The sequence below is a fragment of the Camelus ferus genome, chromosome 10, assembly GCF_009834535.1.
Source record: "Camelus ferus isolate YT-003-E chromosome 10, BCGSAC_Cfer_1.0, whole genome shotgun sequence".
NCBI lineage: Eukaryota > Metazoa > Chordata > Mammalia > Artiodactyla > Camelidae > Camelus > Camelus ferus.
The window spans coordinates 14,264,531-14,282,068 of record NC_045705.1 but is presented as its reverse complement, the minus strand read 5'-3'; the positions used below and the strand labels follow the sequence as shown (position 1 = coordinate 14,282,068).

The 17,538-nt window shown below is 35.9% G+C and overlaps 1 protein-coding gene across 4 annotated transcripts in view; it reads right to left on the bottom strand.

Annotated features, from left to right (window-relative positions):
- Nucleotides 1–17,538, bottom strand: part of LUZP2 (leucine zipper protein 2) — a 423,667-nt gene that overhangs the window by 177,118 nt on the left and 229,011 nt on the right. For 3 of the 4 annotated variants that reach the window (XM_032488380.1, XM_032488378.1, XM_032488379.1), the window contains exons 2-4: nt 16,872–16,989; nt 13,341–13,411; nt 7,637–7,718 (exon numbers count right to left, since the gene is read on the bottom strand). In XM_032488380.1, coding sequence (XP_032344271.1) covers nt 7,637–7,711 — 75 coding nt within the window. In that variant the 5' untranslated portion in view covers nt 7,712–7,718; nt 13,341–13,411; nt 16,872–16,989. The remainder of the gene's footprint in view (nt 1–7,636; nt 7,719–13,340; nt 13,412–16,871; nt 16,990–17,538) is intronic. The other variant, XM_014568114.2, reaches the window with a different exon arrangement.

The window sequence follows — 17,538 nt, the reverse complement described above, 5'->3', positions numbered from 1 at the left end:
GCACTGTGTGTTTTATACTTACAGCACATCTCAATTTGGACTAGTCATTTTATAATGCTCAACAGCCTCATGTATCTAGTGTTATATATTGGACAACATAGTCTTAGAAGATTCCTGGAATGATACAAAAGGGACTGGTATTTTGGATTATCTCTAGAGATAAAAGAGTCAGTGGAAGTCAAGTTTAGGAGTAAAGTTAATTTTTACCATATATACAGATTAAAAAAAAATAGTTCTGAAACTTTTCAAACATAAACAAAAGAACAAGAGTAATACTATGTAAAATGCTTCTGGGTCCATCCTATGAATAAATATATGTAAATGACTTGTCCAATTTTCTTCAGACCTTGTAAAAAAATGTTATACATTCTATTAAAGCCCCATCTAATTTTCCTTCCTTCCCTCTCCCCAGAGGAAACCACTATCTTGGATTTGATGTGTGTTTGTCTTGTGTATTTTTTGTACATTTTATTTGTTGTGCATTCTGTAAAACGTTACAACACATGTTAATACCTCATCTTGTCCGGCTTGTATTACCATTTTCTCAGATGGCAATGAAACCTAAACCAAACAATTAAAAAGATTTTTTTTTTTTAATTTTGGGGGGAGGTTAGGTTTTATTTACTTATTTAATTTTACCTATTTATTTATTTTTTTGTTGTTGAGGGGAAGTAATTACATTTGTTTGTTTGTTTACTCATTTAATGGAGGTACTAGGGATTAAATCCAGAATCTTGTGCATGATAGGCATGCACTCCACTGCTGAGCTATACCCTCCCTGCTCCAATTTTTAATGGTCAAACTACATATAAAAAGAAGCAGAAGCCTGAGAATGACCATGTCCATCTTTTTGGCCATAACAATTTTCAAGTTTGAACTATGAAGATACTGACAGCAACCTGAAAATGTGAGTCACCTCATTGTTCCATTAGGGAAATAGTTCAATTTGATTGATAAAACAAAGGTATCACTAGAATGGCCTGATCCCATTCAAAATTAGATATGTATGCAGAGCAGTAATATATGTCCCAAGAAATAGCCTTTACACCCATTTCTACTGCTTTGTGCTGGTGTCAGCCTACTGTCAACCAGTGTTGTGGCTGGACAAGCCTCTGTGGTTCCAAGATGCCCTCAGCAATACCATCAGGAAAGTTTGAAAAAATAAATAAAGGTTTATGACTTATAGGTCCAGGAAACTACATGGTATGCCTGGGGCCATACAGGGAGGTGGTAGGGGTTGGGAGGTAGACGGAGAGAAAGAGAATGGGCACAGCAGTGGTTCTGCTTTTACTGGGGTCGAGCCTGGGGGTCTAGGGTTTCAGGGCTCATTCTTTATTGGTGGGTTTAAAACATAAGACTGAATATTTAAAGTGAAAATGAGAGAGGAAAAAAAAAACTAAACAAAACAAAAAAAAAAGGTCAGTAATCAAAATTAAATTAACCAAGATCTCTAAAACAAAAGAGACCAGGTTGAGGGCAGAGTGGGGAGGTGGCACTGGTTCTAGGTTGGGTCAGTGGTTGGCTGCGTGTTAACAGGAGATAGCCCTCTTTGAAATGGATGCCTCTTTGAAGGGGCTACCCTGCAATCAAATCCTAAATTAGGCACTTGCATTACAAAAAGAAAAGTAAACAGTGAGGCGTTACACTATGTCTTACCCAGTACTTAATGAGCACCAGAAAATTTTAATGTTACAGCTTTGTCTTTAGTTTAGATCAGGAACTATTTGAAGCTATCTTGGTTATATTAATAATCTGTCTTTTGCTGATACCATTATTTTCCCCCAATCCTCACCTTTTATAGTATTTATTACGTGTTCTCCATAATTAACACCTAACTCTAATTAACAGTGCAATGAAAACATATTGCAATGTCAACAATATACTTATTTAAATGTTAAACAAGGACAGAAAAAAACTTGAGAATGCAATATTCAAGTATTTAGAACCTAAAATGCATACAGAATATTCAACAGAGCATTTTGAAAACACTGGTTCTAGAAACCTAGCAGATTTTAACAGCCCTGGGAAAATAAGAATTCCTAGAAGATATTTAAATAGTTCTCAGAGACAGAAAATACCATTTATTTACTTTGAACAAAAAAATGGACTAACACAATTCTTTATCTTTAATGAGAGTCAAAGCTTGAAGTTAATTCTTGCCTTCAGACTAATTATGTCTCACTTAGGGCAAGTTAAGCCATAAAAATTAACTAGTGTAGTGAAATGCATCCAAGGAGTATTAATATCTTGAGTTATTCTCGTTACACCTGAGAGCTCATTTTTCCTTGCTGTCTGTTAGACTGTTCATGAGGAACATAAGTTTGAAAGGTTTGTCACTCCATTATTTGCATTGAGATATAAACAAATGCTCACAAAAAGTATTTTCAAACAGAACTAGATCAAGACAGCTTGCCTGCTTTTTCAGTTTAATGTTCAAAAGTTTACCTTCTTTTATAGTTTTGTGATTTAGAAGCACTATCACCTTTAAGTTTTATAGCATTTTACTATGGACTTACCAAATAATATGGGTATTTGCAACTTACTTTCATAAAATATACAATCCTTTTTATGGAAAAAGTCACAATAATTAGATATGTTATCAACACAGCACATCAGATTACCTGTTGTTAAATCTAAAAGAGCACAACAATATTTACAGAATCAAATCCAAATGTGTTGCTTCTATTTGACAGTGAGCAATTATAATGATCTTACTCTCCCCTTTTTATCCAACTTTCAACCACACCAACTATAGTCTTCCTAGCAGAAAGAATAATTACTGAATTATTTGCAACAATTAAAATATATATTAATTTAATCCTTAGAATCTTCAAATAGGGAGAAAAAGCACAAACTGAGTCTTTATTAAAGTTGGAAAGTGATGAGTTCCATAAAATGAAATCTGTCTTCTAAATTCCACCAGATGCAGATTTAAGAAAATAATACTCATAGTTTTAATAAATATATATTATTTCCATATTTGTTAACCTTTCTGTCATCTCTTTCTGGTTTGACTTAGAACATCAGTCATTCAATTCAAACCATAAAACAAATTTCCTCCAAAAGATAAGTATTATTTAATTCTGCAGATGTTTGCATTCACTGATCATGATGATATATTTTATTAACGTAGTTTTGAATTTGTTTTTATAGAATTTTAACATCTATATTCATTACTAGAAAAATAGCTATTAGTTTACACATACAGTCATTAATTGATTTTGGAATAAGAAGCGATGATGATCATAAAATAAGATGAAAGTGTTCAATCTTTTTCTATTTTCCAGAAAATATTTGCCTATATTAGAAATTAATTGATCTTTGAAAATTAATAGAAGTCACCATTAAAACCTTCTGGCTTTGGAATACTTGGGAAAGAAGGTCTTCTAAGCATAATAAAATTCTAACAGTATTCTTTATTCAAGTACTAAGTTTCTTTTTGTAGAAATTTTGGCATTCTGTATTTATCTAGGAATTTACAGGCACATTTTCAAATATCTCTGTGAACAGTTGCTCATAATACCTTATTTGTTTGAATTCCTGGTATGATTATGGTTATTTGCTCTTTTTTAATTAACATTTTAAAATTTGAATCTGTGTTTTTATTCTTAATCTTTCTCAAAGTCTATTTTCTAGCAAATCAATTAAACCCAAGGCGGGGGTCATTGGAACTCCAATCTACAGCTGGTCAGTCAGAAGCACAGGTGACAACCTGGACTTGAGACTGTTGTCTGAAGTGGGGACAGGGGTGTCTTGTAGGACTTTGATACAATTTTGTGATGGCTTAAAATTGATTACACACTCTGCTCAGTACTTTGCATGTATCAGCTCACATGCAAAGTCATCAAAATGTTAGCTAAGTAGCACTGACATACTTTTTATAATAAAATATCCTCAGAAATATAAAATAACTTTCTTTTCTTTCCTCAGCTAAGAAGTGACGGAGATGAAGTTGGAAAGGGAAGGGAAGTAGAATGACATTACTTAGTGTCTACTATCTATTGTATGCCAGATATAATTTAATGTTATTTTAACTTGAATCGTACTCAAAATGTGCAGGTAAGAAAACCTGTAGAAGTTAAAGAGCTTGCTCAAATTTGCAGAGCTAGTAGGAGGCCCACTAGGAAATTAAACCTAGAATGTTCTTACTCTGAAGCACATGTTATGCTATGAACCCATTTAGGGAGTTTCTGGTTTAGGAGAGCATTTTGGGGTAAGAGAGGAAAATCTCTCCTCAAGATTCAATGTTGAACCTTAAGAAAAGCACCGCAAGGATTCTGCAATGAGGGTAAGGCTGACTTGGTCAGTCCTGCCTCCTTCTTCCCAACTATGTGTTGTCTCCACTTTTCCCATACTTGCTATTCTAACTTTTGCTGAGCTCTTTCAAATATTCTAGCTTTCTTCTTTTGGGATGTTTGCATAACATATTGGAATAATCACAGGTTCATGCCTTGGCTCCTCCAAATATTAGATGTACCGACACAAGCAAGAGTTATTCATTTTCAGGAAAAAAACCCCACAATACTGGATAGTTTTATTGTGAGGATCTGAGAAAATAGCACACATGAACACTTTTGCTCTAACTGCCATCATTTGGGACTGGGCCATAAAGAAACTGAGATTAAATGTGATAGATCAAGACAGAAATGAGATTGCAATTAGGGTCACTGAGTAGGCTGAGTCAGGTTTTAAGGGGAGAAATCAACAAGTTGGTGCTAAACAGTATGTCTATTTTTTAATGTAACATCTGATATCCAAAGAGCCAGACATTAGGACATATTGTAGGTGAGCAGTGAGAGTTGCCATGGCATGGAAGAGAAGAACAAAGATGCTCATCCTTACAGGTGGGCCGAAAAGATAACGGTGAATTCATTAACAAGAAGCAATCCTGCATCCAGGAAAGTCAACAGTCATTATTACAAAGACTCTTTAGGAAGCAGGTATCCCAGATGACAGATAGGGCTGTTTCAGAAGCAGAACTACACCCTAATCCAGATTGTCCAAGGAAGCCTCGCAAAAAGGAAGGCAGGCTGACAGTTTTTAAGGGGGCTGGGATCCCAAGTAATCAACCAGGGCCAGGTACCAGACAAACAGTCTCTATGTCCCAGAGCCTGCTGAAATCATTCAAACTGGCCAATCCAAGGTCCACTTACCCTGCCTAACCCCTTCCTTCCCCGCAGAAACCACAATAGAAGCATTTGCCTACAGTTTCCCCACCTTCCTTTGACTCGTGACTGACCTGGTGCTTCCCTGGGTGGCCCTCTGTCACGTGGCAGGCCACTTCTCTTGAGAACTGTGGGGAATAAACTATCTTTCCAAAGGTTGTTGTTTCCTAATCTATTGGTCTTACTCTACCTCAACTTTTCTATTAATATACTACATTTTAAAATAGATTCAGGTCCTCCAACAAGATAAAAGGTCTAATCTCCATAAATAGTACATGAAGTGGGTCTGGGGAACCAGGCAGAAATCTAGTTTTCAGGTACTACTATCCAAAGTACCATCTCTCCTGCCGATGGTGAATATTAGTTATAAGAACTGAAATGTGAGAACCCAGAGAACATGAATTTGAGAGAGAAAATCTGCAGAGAAGTTTGATTCTTCAACTTTTGGTATCAGAATCACCTGTGGAGTTGATTAAACAGGCAGATGGTGTGGCCCCACCCTTGAGAGATTTCTATGCAGTGGATGTGAGGTGTGGTTTAGGAATCTGCAGAGCTTAACTTAGTTCAAGGTCAGCTCCACTCCAAAATTCAAGAGCCATTGATATGGGGCCTGACACCAGCACTCTTGCCCTCAGTGTTTCAGCCATAAATAAGGGTTGGGAATTAGGAGACCTTTAAGAGTCAAACGCAACAACTGGGACACAAGGATGGTTCAACATATGCAAATCAATCAGTGTGATCCACCACATCAACGAAAGAAAGGACAAAAATCACACGATCATCTCAATTGATGCAGAAAAAGCATTTTATAAAATCTAACACCCATTTATGATAAAAAAAAAAAAAAAACTCTTACCAAAGTGGTTATAGAGGGAACATATCTCAACAAAATAAAAGCTGTTTATGATGAACCCACAGCAGCACAATACTCAATGGTGAAAAAATGAAAGCCTCCCCAGTAAGATGTGGAACAAGGCAGGGGTGCTCACTCTCACCACTTCTAGTCAACACAGTTTTAGGCTTAAAGACTTAAATATAAGACAAGACACGATAAACCTTCTAGGAGAAAACATAAGCAAAACATTCTCTGACATAAATCTTAGCAATGTTCTCCTAGGGCAGTCTACCCAGGCAATAGAAATAAAAGCCAAAATAAACAAATGGGACCTAATTAAACTTTTGCACAGCAAAGGAAACCATAAGTAAAACAAAATGACAACCTAGAGAATGGGAGAAAATATTTGCAAATGATGCAGCTGACAAAGGTTTAATTTCCAGAATACATAAACAACTCATACAATATAACAACCACAACAACAGCAAAACAACCCAATCCACAAATGGAAAGAAGACCTAAACAAGCAATTCTCCAGTGAAGACATACAAATGGCTAACAGGCACATGAACAAAATGCTCAATATTGCTAGTTATTAGAGAAACGCAAACCAAAATAGCAATGAGGTATCACCTCACACCAGTCAGAATGGCCATCATTCAAAAGTCCACAAACAATAAATGCTGGAAAGGGTGTGGAGAAAAGGGAACCCTCCTACTCTGCTGGTGGGAACGTAGTTTGGTGCAGTCATTATGGAAAACAGTATGGAGATTCCTCTAAAAACTAAAAATAGACTTACCATATGACACAGCAATCCCACTTCTGGGTATATATCCAGAGGGAACTCTAATTCGCAAAGATACATGCATCCCAATGTTCATAGCAGCACTATATACAATAGCCAAGACATGGAAGCAACCTAAATGTCCATCAACAGATGACTGGATAAAGAAGAGGTGGTATATTTATACAATGCAATACTACTCCACTGTAAAAAGAAGAGTGCCATTTGCAGCAACATAGATGAACCTGGAGATTGTCCTTCTAAGTGAAGTAAGCCAGAAAGAGAAAGAAAAATACCATATGCTATCACTCATGTGGAATATAAAAAAAAAAAAGGGGGGAGGCGGGACACTAATGAACTCATCTACAAAACAGAAGCACACTCACAGACATAGTAAACAATCTTGTGGTTACTGAGGGAAAGGGAGTGGGAAGGGATAAATTTGGGAGTTTGAGATTGGCAAATATTAGCCATTATATATAAAAACAGATTAAAAAATGTCTTCTGTATAGCCAGGGAACTATATTCAGTATCTTTTAATAACCTTTAATCAAAAAGAATATGAAAATAAATACATGCATCTATATGCATGACTGAGACATTGGGCTATATACCAGAAATTGATACACTGTAACTGGCTATACTTCAATAATAAAAATAAAGAATCAAACACAACAAAAATATATTTTTTGAGTGAATGCTGACCAAGTATTTTTATAATCTTGGTTACTGTGTTTTATTTGTTTCATCTTTATTTGTCACAGGTGTGTTTGTTCCATAGTGATTTTGAAGGAAAAAAGTTAACAATTCTCCTGCCCCAAAGCAAAGGACACAAAAAAGAAACACACTTACAGTAGCCTGTTGTTTTTCTGCTTTCTCAGATGTCTCTTTAAGTTGATTTTCCAGGGCCTCCTGGAGAGACTTCATTTGTTCTCTTGTTTAATAGAAAATAAAGAGCAAAAGAAAGACATAATATAATTCTGTTATTTCCTATGTATACCATGAAAGGAAGTTTTGCTATTTATATACATTTAGGAAACAGATAACTAGAATGCATAGAGACACAGTTAAGCATGCAAGATGTAGCTCTCAGGATTCTGGTAATAAAAAGTTTTCTCTCCCATGCAAGCTCTAAAAGCAAGTTGTGTTTAAAGGAAATTGCCTTGCTATTGTGTCTTATAAGAATCTCACTGTGAGAATCATCTGTGAGCTGCATAATGCATTAAATCAAATCAATATAATAATTAGAGTTGGAAAGCTAATGTTAGTGACAGCGTGCCAGGGTGTGAACATGCTGTTTTAAAAAGAAATTTACCATAGACTTGCTGATAGGAGAAAATTATCATTCCCTTGGATGTTCCTAATTGACTAGTTCCAAAGCATTGTGTTTTAGACATCCTGTATAAGGCCTGAGACTTTTTGTAAAAAACAAAGAGAAAAAAGACTTATTTATTGGGGTTAATAAAAGAAATCATGTCTGCGTGTATATACACATGTGTCTCAAGCTCACTGGGACATATGGGCCCTGTCTCACTTATTAAAAATATAACTCTTTTCATAAATATGCATTCCTCTGAAAGGTTTAGGATTTGCTCAACTATGGCAAATTTCATTATCTTCCTGTGCCTTCATTTTATCACCTAAGCTATCACTTCAAAAAGTTCAGACATCAGATAACAGGGTATGAGTGAGTGTGTATGTTAAGTATGACTAGAGAAATGAACTCCTTCAAAACAACAGCAAAAATCAAACAGAAACCTTTTCTAGTTTTACCGGCACACAAACTAATTTAAAATTTCCATCTAGTGCCAAAAGACAATTTCCAGGACAAAAATATTTTCTTGGTGTGTAACCACAATAGAGAGACTAGGGGATAGGAGAGTGTGCTCTTAGACTCATTTTCTTTATCTATAAAATGGGCACAATGATAGAACTTTCCTCATATGTTTGTATGAGGTTTAGAAGATACAATGTAGGCAAAATGCTTAGCAGATGCCTGGAAAATAATCATTTAATACAGATGAGACCATTATCACAACTCTTAGGCACCACTCAGGGTCCTTATGTTCATTGTTTGGCCACCACATCCTGCACAACCACGAGCTGCTCTTTCATCCAAAAGGACTCAATGATGCTCCCAGATGTCTTACCACAGAAACCTTTAGGTCCCAGTTTCAATTTCAGGAACACCCATGAGAGTCTATATGATTTCTGGAGTCAATTTGGATTTTGTTTTCAAAGCAAAGTATATAAAAGGAACAAGTTATAAAATAATTACAGTCACTTTGCTTCTTAGATGTTTTATACTTGTTTGGGGAAAACATTAACCTGCTTTTGTTTAAAGTGAATTTTAAGTCTCAGCTTCCATTACTGCCTCAAACAGGTTTCACTTATCAGAACTGTTTGATATATGATACTTAAAATCTGGACTTCCATTATTGCTTTTGATATTTTCCACAAAGGACATTTATAGCACGATATAGTGTAATATAATATAATATAATATAATATAATATAATATAATATAAGTCTGTGTATATTGTAGACTTGCAGTTTACCAAGCACTCTATACACTTCAAATGAACTACAATATTGATTTGCAGACAGGAAACTGATGCACAGAGAGGTGGTGAAATTGTGTTCTGGAGCCTACGTGCTCAAATTCTACAGCCATTACACTAGCTCTATTCAAAGAGAGAGACAGAAAGGAAGGATCTGCATACTATCCCTAACACTCAAATCTTCAACAAGTACTGAATAAAAATGCAGTCAGATTATTATATTTCCCAACTAAAAAAAAATTATGATAAAATCTTATAACATTTACTATTTCTGGATTTAAAATTTTTATTTTTAAAGTGATACAGATATTTTTAAATTAAATTATAAAATGTATTTTATAAACATTTAAATGAGTATGTGTGTGCATATATATATATTCTATATATATATATATATATAATATATATTCAAAAATGCCCACATACTGACATCTATAGGCAATAAGGAGTAAGACAAAAAATAAACTGCAAAGGCTGTTCAAAACTGGAGAAGGCAGAGGATTCTGCATATTTTCATGGCAGGGAAAGCTATCAGACATAATGGTAAAGTGGGCCTTTTGAAACTTCTGAATCTCTCCATCTCCTCTTCCGCCTTTCAGGCTTATTTCTGCACACGCTCACTGATCTCATGCTTTAGGTGGCCCCAGACTCCTGTAGACTTGTTAAGTTCCACTCCATTGAGAAAGGACCACTGACTTGCTTATGGACCGGCTCCCTCCACCAACTGTGATTTGCACAAACTATTGAGAGCTGCTCTGGGGCCCTATTTGGCACTGAACTGAAGCTTGAATTCTGAAGAACTGTTGGCCCCAGTGACAGGTAGGTTGTGATAGGTTCTCAGATGCTGAGTCCATTTCAGCACAGAAGTTCAGGGTTACAGGGGATTTTAAAAGGCAGCTGTTTCACACATCTTCCATCCCAAATTATATACATAAAAATACCTCACCCAAATCCCCCTACAGGGAGTTATCTTTCTGAGTGGTTACCAGCTTGTATTGTCATAACATCACAGGTAAAGAACTTGCTGTCATCCCAGGCATTCTGTTCATTTTCAGAGAACTCGATATGGTAAAATCCATTAGTACCCGGAGTCCAAAACAGCATCTCCACCCACCAACCACTGTTGAGAATAAAATGTCTCATTCCTTTTTATTATCAACACAGCTTTTCGAAACGTCAAGGTACTCTATCCCAAGAGTCTCCACTTGTGGTTACATACTCTCACTCTTCACATAATATGGCTTGGAGGACTCTTTTACGAATATTATCTCGGCTGTCTAAATATTTCTGAAAATCTAGCAATCAAGAGTCAACACAGATTTCTCTCTCATGCAAAAGCATGTGTGCACATGTACACACACACACTCACACACACTCCCTTCTCTGTATCCCTTGGTGAAACTCTCTGCTCTCTCTACCTGGTTATTTATGGCCACCCCATATGCTCTGAGTTACTTATTCACAGTCTGGTTCCAGCTAGACAGAGAGATTTATTAGTTGCCTCTTGGTTACAGTTCCAAAAGGGACATTCTAATTGATTCAGTTTTATTTTGGTGGCCAACTCTGAGCTAATTAACTGTGGCCAGTGGTTTCAGAGTCACATAAAAGAAGCATGATTTCTAGGGACCACTTCTCCAGGTAAATGCCAGGTGGCAAGGATCCCAGGGGACAAGGGGTTACTGAGAACTAGGTGTATAGCTAAGTGACATCTGCAATACATTATACTCTTTCAGACTCTGATGATACTTCTAAATTTGCAATCAGTTAATAATTTTTTTATATTCTAAGGTGATTTTTTTTCTCTTTTACTGTTTATTAATCTCTCTTATTTTGGAAATGAGATACACAGCCTCCTTCACATTCAGATAACCAAGATTTTCATATATCTGTAAGTAAATGGCAAAAACTAATATATCAAATGTCATATCCTTTTGAGAATTCACCTATTGTTCAGATTTATTAAATTTTCCATTCTGACTGTAGGTGTGTACATTATACAAGTCATGCGTTTTAAACACATTTTATAATTTTGGATAGAATTTTGAAATCTCAATACTAAAATATCTGCCCCATCTAACTCATGCATTGAAAGACTCGGTTCATCATCTAGTCATTTGTACACCTTACCAAATGGATAGATGATGACCTGAAATTCTTAGTAACTCTAACCACATTTTTCCTGGTTTGCCTGGATAATTCATGTGTCATGTAGAAACAGCCATAGATAATTTAAGAAAACATCAGCAAACAAAAGAATTAGGCTTTTCCTTAACCACATCGTGCCTAAGTCTGTCTCTTCATCTGGGTTTCTCCTGCAATGAAGAAAGGCTGACTTCATTGCTCTTTCCTCATTGATGAGATCTCTCTGTCCTCTAGGTCATCTTTCCTCAACCTGGTCTATATCTCCTTCCTACCTTGAACAATGTTGTCAGAACAACTGCTCTAAAATACTTCTTTAAATATATTATTCCTTTATAGAGCTACCTAAAATGGGTTCTCTGTTGCTTATGCTGAAGTCCACTCTGGGCCAGCCTTTAAGAGTGGTCGCAGTCTACGCACACAACTTTATTTTCTGATCTACCCTGACTCACCCTGTCTTCTTAAGTCACTGCAACCCTCTCACTGGTGTTACACATGTCATTTCCCTTTTTATGTTTTTGTTTCTACCCTTTCCCAACATGGAAGAATCAACAAAAGCAATGATTTTCGACGACTCTTGGTCTGTTTAGACTAGCTATTTCTATTGAAAATGTTTATAATTCTCCAACACTAACTCAGTGAACCACAGATACTTGTGTGATATTGAACATAGGTGTTTTTAAGAGGTGGCTTATTTCAAACCAATAAAATAATTTAAAATGATGCACTTTGGGAAACATGCTTAGACGTATATTTTATATGAGCTCCTTTGAATATCGGACTTTGGAGAGAATTTCATGTTCTAGAAATAGTAATTTTATTTAAATAATAGAAAGAGTCAATAGAAGATACTTGAGTTGATATTTTTAACATGTCATTGACTCAATGACATACGATTTCTGGGTCAAGGTGCAAGGACAGTGGAGAAGATACAAGATGGTGAGAAGGGACTACATAGTGTAGCACCTGTCAACCTTTGTAACAGCTTCTTGCATGGATCGGTATACTAACTTGAAGGGGAATAGCTATAGGTAAGACACAGCAGAGCAAATTCCAATTAACACAACTCTCAGAAATTCACGTAAGCATTTTGAGCAACAATTTCCTCTTTACTAAATGGGGATAAAAATCTCTCTCAGGTAATTGTGGTGTTGAAACAAGAAATTCACATATATATATATACACATATATATAAATATATAGCATCTAGCAGAGCCTCTAGTAAATGTATAAAAAAATAACAAATGTTGGCTTGTTTCTACCTTAAAAATGCCTTGGCATTTTTTTTCTTTGAGAAACAATTTCAAGTCATATAGCTTTTTAATATTGCATAGAAATCTAGCCCCTAATTCAGTTCCTTCAAAAACAAGCCAACACTAATAACACTGCTCTAATTCTACTATATTGTTAATAAGATTACCCCATCCCTTGCCATCCCCACCATTATCACGTTTTGATAACTATTAAAGTTATCAAGTTTTGATAACTATTAAAAATAGAACCCTGAGGTCGATGTTATTGGATCTGCCTATTGATGGACAGACTTATGTTGGTCCATCTTACCAAGATAATAGAGAAAAGAACCCCAGTTCCTTAACAGTTAAATCGAGATCTACAGACAAGTATCAGCATCATTCATCACCAGGAAACTTGTTAGAAATGCAGTATGTCAAGTGCTACCCTACATTTATTGTATAAGAATCTGCATTTGAACAAGATTCTCATACATTCAAGTTTAATAAGAATATAAATAAATAAATGCATTTAGAAGAAACCTAGTCTTGTGAAGTCTCTGAATAGAGTAACTATGAGGGGAAAAAAAGAGCTGAGAAAATAAAAGGAAAACACATACTTACCTTTGTTTCTGACTTATTTCCAGAAGCCTCTGAACTTCAGTTTTGGCAGATTTCTCATCATTTTTCAAAGTCTGATAAGAAAAGTGGGAAAAGGAGGCCTTATTTGGGTCATAAATTGAGGTTCACTCTACTTTTGTGTCTTTGGCATAAGGTGTGGCTGCACTTATCCCTGAAATAAGAATGTGCAAATGAGGCCAGAGTGGTCCCCATGGCTCTCAGGATGCACAATTTATGACACTAACTAGTCCCAGTGCTGCACAGTGAGTGAAAGGGAATCACCTGAGTTTCAGCCGTTAGAGGTTTAGTGGAGGAGAAAGTATTCTCCCAGTATCTAGGTCTCTATAAATGAGTATAAAATATATCTTCTGCTCTTCATCTGAAGTCCTACTGGGTTCTCTGCAGGCATGTTAAACTGTTCTGGCATAGTTTCTACAGACCCAAGGGGACATAAGAGAACTCCCTAAATAAGCTAAGTAATAATACATTCAAGATCAAGGCAGTCAAACGGCAGGCACCTGTTTAGTCTTGTCTGTTATGTATGAGCAATGCATTAGAACACACAGAAAAACTAGGGTCATTTAAAATTGTAACTGTTCTGTACAGATAGTGTATTAAGGGGAAAAAAATCACCTAGTCATTAGTGCTTATTTACTCTGGCAAATTCAGCATTAATAGAACATGAATTGAAACAGAAAAGGCCACTGAGCTTTTCTCATTAGAGCCTATTCCATTAAGGCTTTTCTAGGAACTTTATTATTTATACCCAGTAAACTGTTTAATAGGGTAACCTACCCTTCTTGATATCAAAATTTGAAACAGGCAATCATATTGTTTGTAGAAGGAGCAGCTATGATGGGTAAGGGATTGACAGTAAGAAGAATGACAAACACTTAACATCATTTAACAACAAAGGCATGGTGTCTACCTTCAGCAATTTTTCAACCTAATGCTGGAAACAATATTCATACAGTAAGTTAAGTGTTCTGATACAGATGTCATAGGGTGAACTTCGTAATTGATGCCGCTTCCCTAAAATGACTAACTGATGTCATTATTAGAAAGCAGCCGATAAAAAGTGCTCTGTTTTCTTTGGGGGGAAAAGTAACTTGACATAAAAGACAAAAATAGCAGAATTGGGGGGAAATCGCCAGTCATGGACTTATAGTTCAAAGTGCATCATGGCCCTATGACTGGGGGCATAATCTCCCCTTTGACTTCCTTACCTGATAAACAGGCATGAGAATTTTGAAGAGTCCACATTAGCTGTTGACTGGAAAACTCAAAGGGGATAATAGATATGGGAAAGCATGTGGTGAAAAGTACAATAAAAATATGCTTATTCATTGACCATCTGCTATAATCTGGACATTCTGAACAAAACCAAGATTAAAAGGGCACAGCCTGTCCTCAAGAAGTTAAAAACACACACACATATGAGATGAAGAAATGAAAAGGTGAAAAGGGTAGGAATGCAGATGGGGGTCTGCAAAGTGTACCCAATTAAAAGAGTAGGAGAGTTCTTCATTATTTTTTCCCCAGTAATGTCCAGAGAAGGGAGGTGTACATCTTGGAAAATAATTTTGATGGCTTTAAGAATTCCAAAGATTGATATATCTACTAAATGATCATTTGCTGTTTATTGATTGAGCTATATTACCATGCCATGTGCTATGTTTACAGAGATGAACAAGACTTTCAAATCTCATGTCTTCAGGAAGCCCCATTGGAAAAAAAAAGTATCATGGGCAATACAGTTATTTACTATAAGTTTGAAACCTGGAATCACCATTTATTAGATGTATGACTTTGGGAGATTCCGGTGGCTTATCTGAGTCTTATTTCCTCATTTTACAATGAGTAAAATATTACCTTAATTTTGTGAAGAGATTGTTAAGGGGATTTAATAAGATAAAACAATTTTAAAAATCCACCTTGCACAATGGCTGGCACAAAATAAATTAAAGGTATTTTTAAAATTGCAATTACATTTAGTGATAGTATTGTTACCCTTTCAAAAAGGTGACTCTACAAAATTTTATATTTCTTCCAAGTAATTTCCTAGAATGAAATTAGATGTCTTAACTTAGGCTACTAGTATAGAGAGACTGAGTGGCCTGGAAACACCATAAATACTGACCACTCATGAGCATTTATTTCACCATATGCTTGAAAAATTCTCAATGTGCCAGGGGTTCCATGCCTCCGAAAAGGTGCAAGTGTCTTAAATATTCTTTGCAGTCTCATAAAACTTGTGAATTTCTACTTAATGATAAGGTGCAGTTCTAGCATCAGATTCCAATGGAAATCAAGATGTCTCCATTTTCATCCTAGTCAGTGCTTCCCGAAAGCTTTGTGCATATTTCCGTCGGAGAACTGTTATTCCTGCACTGTTACAGCCTGTTACTTGTCACTGCATCCTACTGGAGTGTGAGTGATTTTTTTTTCCCCACTATTTTTATGCTCTCAAGATGTAACACAACTTCTGGAACAAGAACTTGGGCGTTGGGCTCAAACTAACAGATCTGCCTCCTAACTATCTGTGTTCTTAGTTTCCTAACCTTTTTCTAACTCTGTTTTCTCACTTATAAAATAAGACTAATAATAATTGTAGCATAATTATAACTTGAATATTAAATAATCATTGGAGAAAGAGTACCTAACACAGGGGACCATGTTCAATAAACTGTAGTGGTTACCGACATCATCATCTTCATCATAGGAATAAAAAGCCAAGGAAAATGGTGACTACACGTGGTTCAGAAACATGGTTCAGTGCAATAACTATCACTCTGGAGTCAGACTGCCTGCATTTAGACTCCGGCTTCCTTTGTGACATTCAAGCATGACTCCTCACGTGTAACAAGAAAAGTCACGTTTATAGTACCCACCCTCATTGATGTACTATGAGAGTTAAATCCTATAATACATGCAAAGCTTTTAGTATACAGTAAGTAGTCAATAAATACAATGTTAAAGGCAAATATTAAAATATATTCTCAGATATTTCAAAAACTTTTTTATCAGATATAGATCTTGTCTTTGGTTTTCGACTGAGACTTCGCTGAGTGCTAATACATTTTCACAGATGACATTCTCCCTTCTAAGGCATTTACTCATTTTAGTAATGAGGTTTATTAAAGAGTTTTCAGAACTATCTTTTGTGGAAATTAAAGTTCTCTTCTAGAGATCATGTCTATATTCATTTAACTCTTGGTCATAATTACTTTTCACCATTTTGTAATATAAAAAACACTGGGGTCAAATTTACCTTAGAAACTATGAGAAATTGATGGCTTTGCCAAGCACAATTTTCTCATTCCTGAATTTGCAAACCACAGATTCCCAGACTGCATTTCAAATGACATTTCTCTTCAAAGCTCATATAATAATAAATAATAACTCCCATGTTCAAGCCCCAAAATATGTTCAAAACTGGTTAAGAAAATGCTGAAGTCTTTACATGTTAATCTGCCAAGACAAACCAGGTGACTCCTTATCCCTTGTTGCTGAGAAATTTAGCGTTCATCTCACCTGAAGGTTGAATTTAATTCCGTCAAGTTCTCTTGATGTCTTTGTCAGCCGACGGAGGATGGTGCTTCGCTCCTTAAAGACTTCTTTCAGCTGCTTCTCTAGCTCTTCATAGTCCTGTCTAACACAGAAAGAAAAGGCATGAGAGCCCCCCAAACGCTTCCACTTGGCTCCAACCACTTCGGCCATAATCACAAACCCTTGCATCTTCAGCAAAATCTAGATGACTTGAGACCTTAATTACTAGGATGCTTTGTTTTTATTATTTTGTCTAAAAAAGGAACGTTGAAAAGCTAGTTTTATAAAAAAGATTTCATTTTGCATTGACGACTACTCAGGCTATCGAGAGTTTCTAGAGCAGTTTATCAGACACCTCTTGGAAACTAGATATTTTCTGTGGTGTTCCACACTGTTTTCTAAGCTCCTTGAAGTTTTCCATCAAGAGATATGACTTGAACCAATGTATCTTAGAGATGGAGACAGGGTCTGACAGTAGGGGGACAAATTTGGAGGCTGAACCAAAACAGAATGGAGGGGCCTTGCTTCACCCTGGTTATAGGCAAGGAAATACATTGAAAAATCACCTCTTTCCAAATGTATCTAAGAATCATTATTGCCATTAAAAAGTATTGGAAGAAGCAAAATAACTCTTAAAAATCAGTCCATAAAT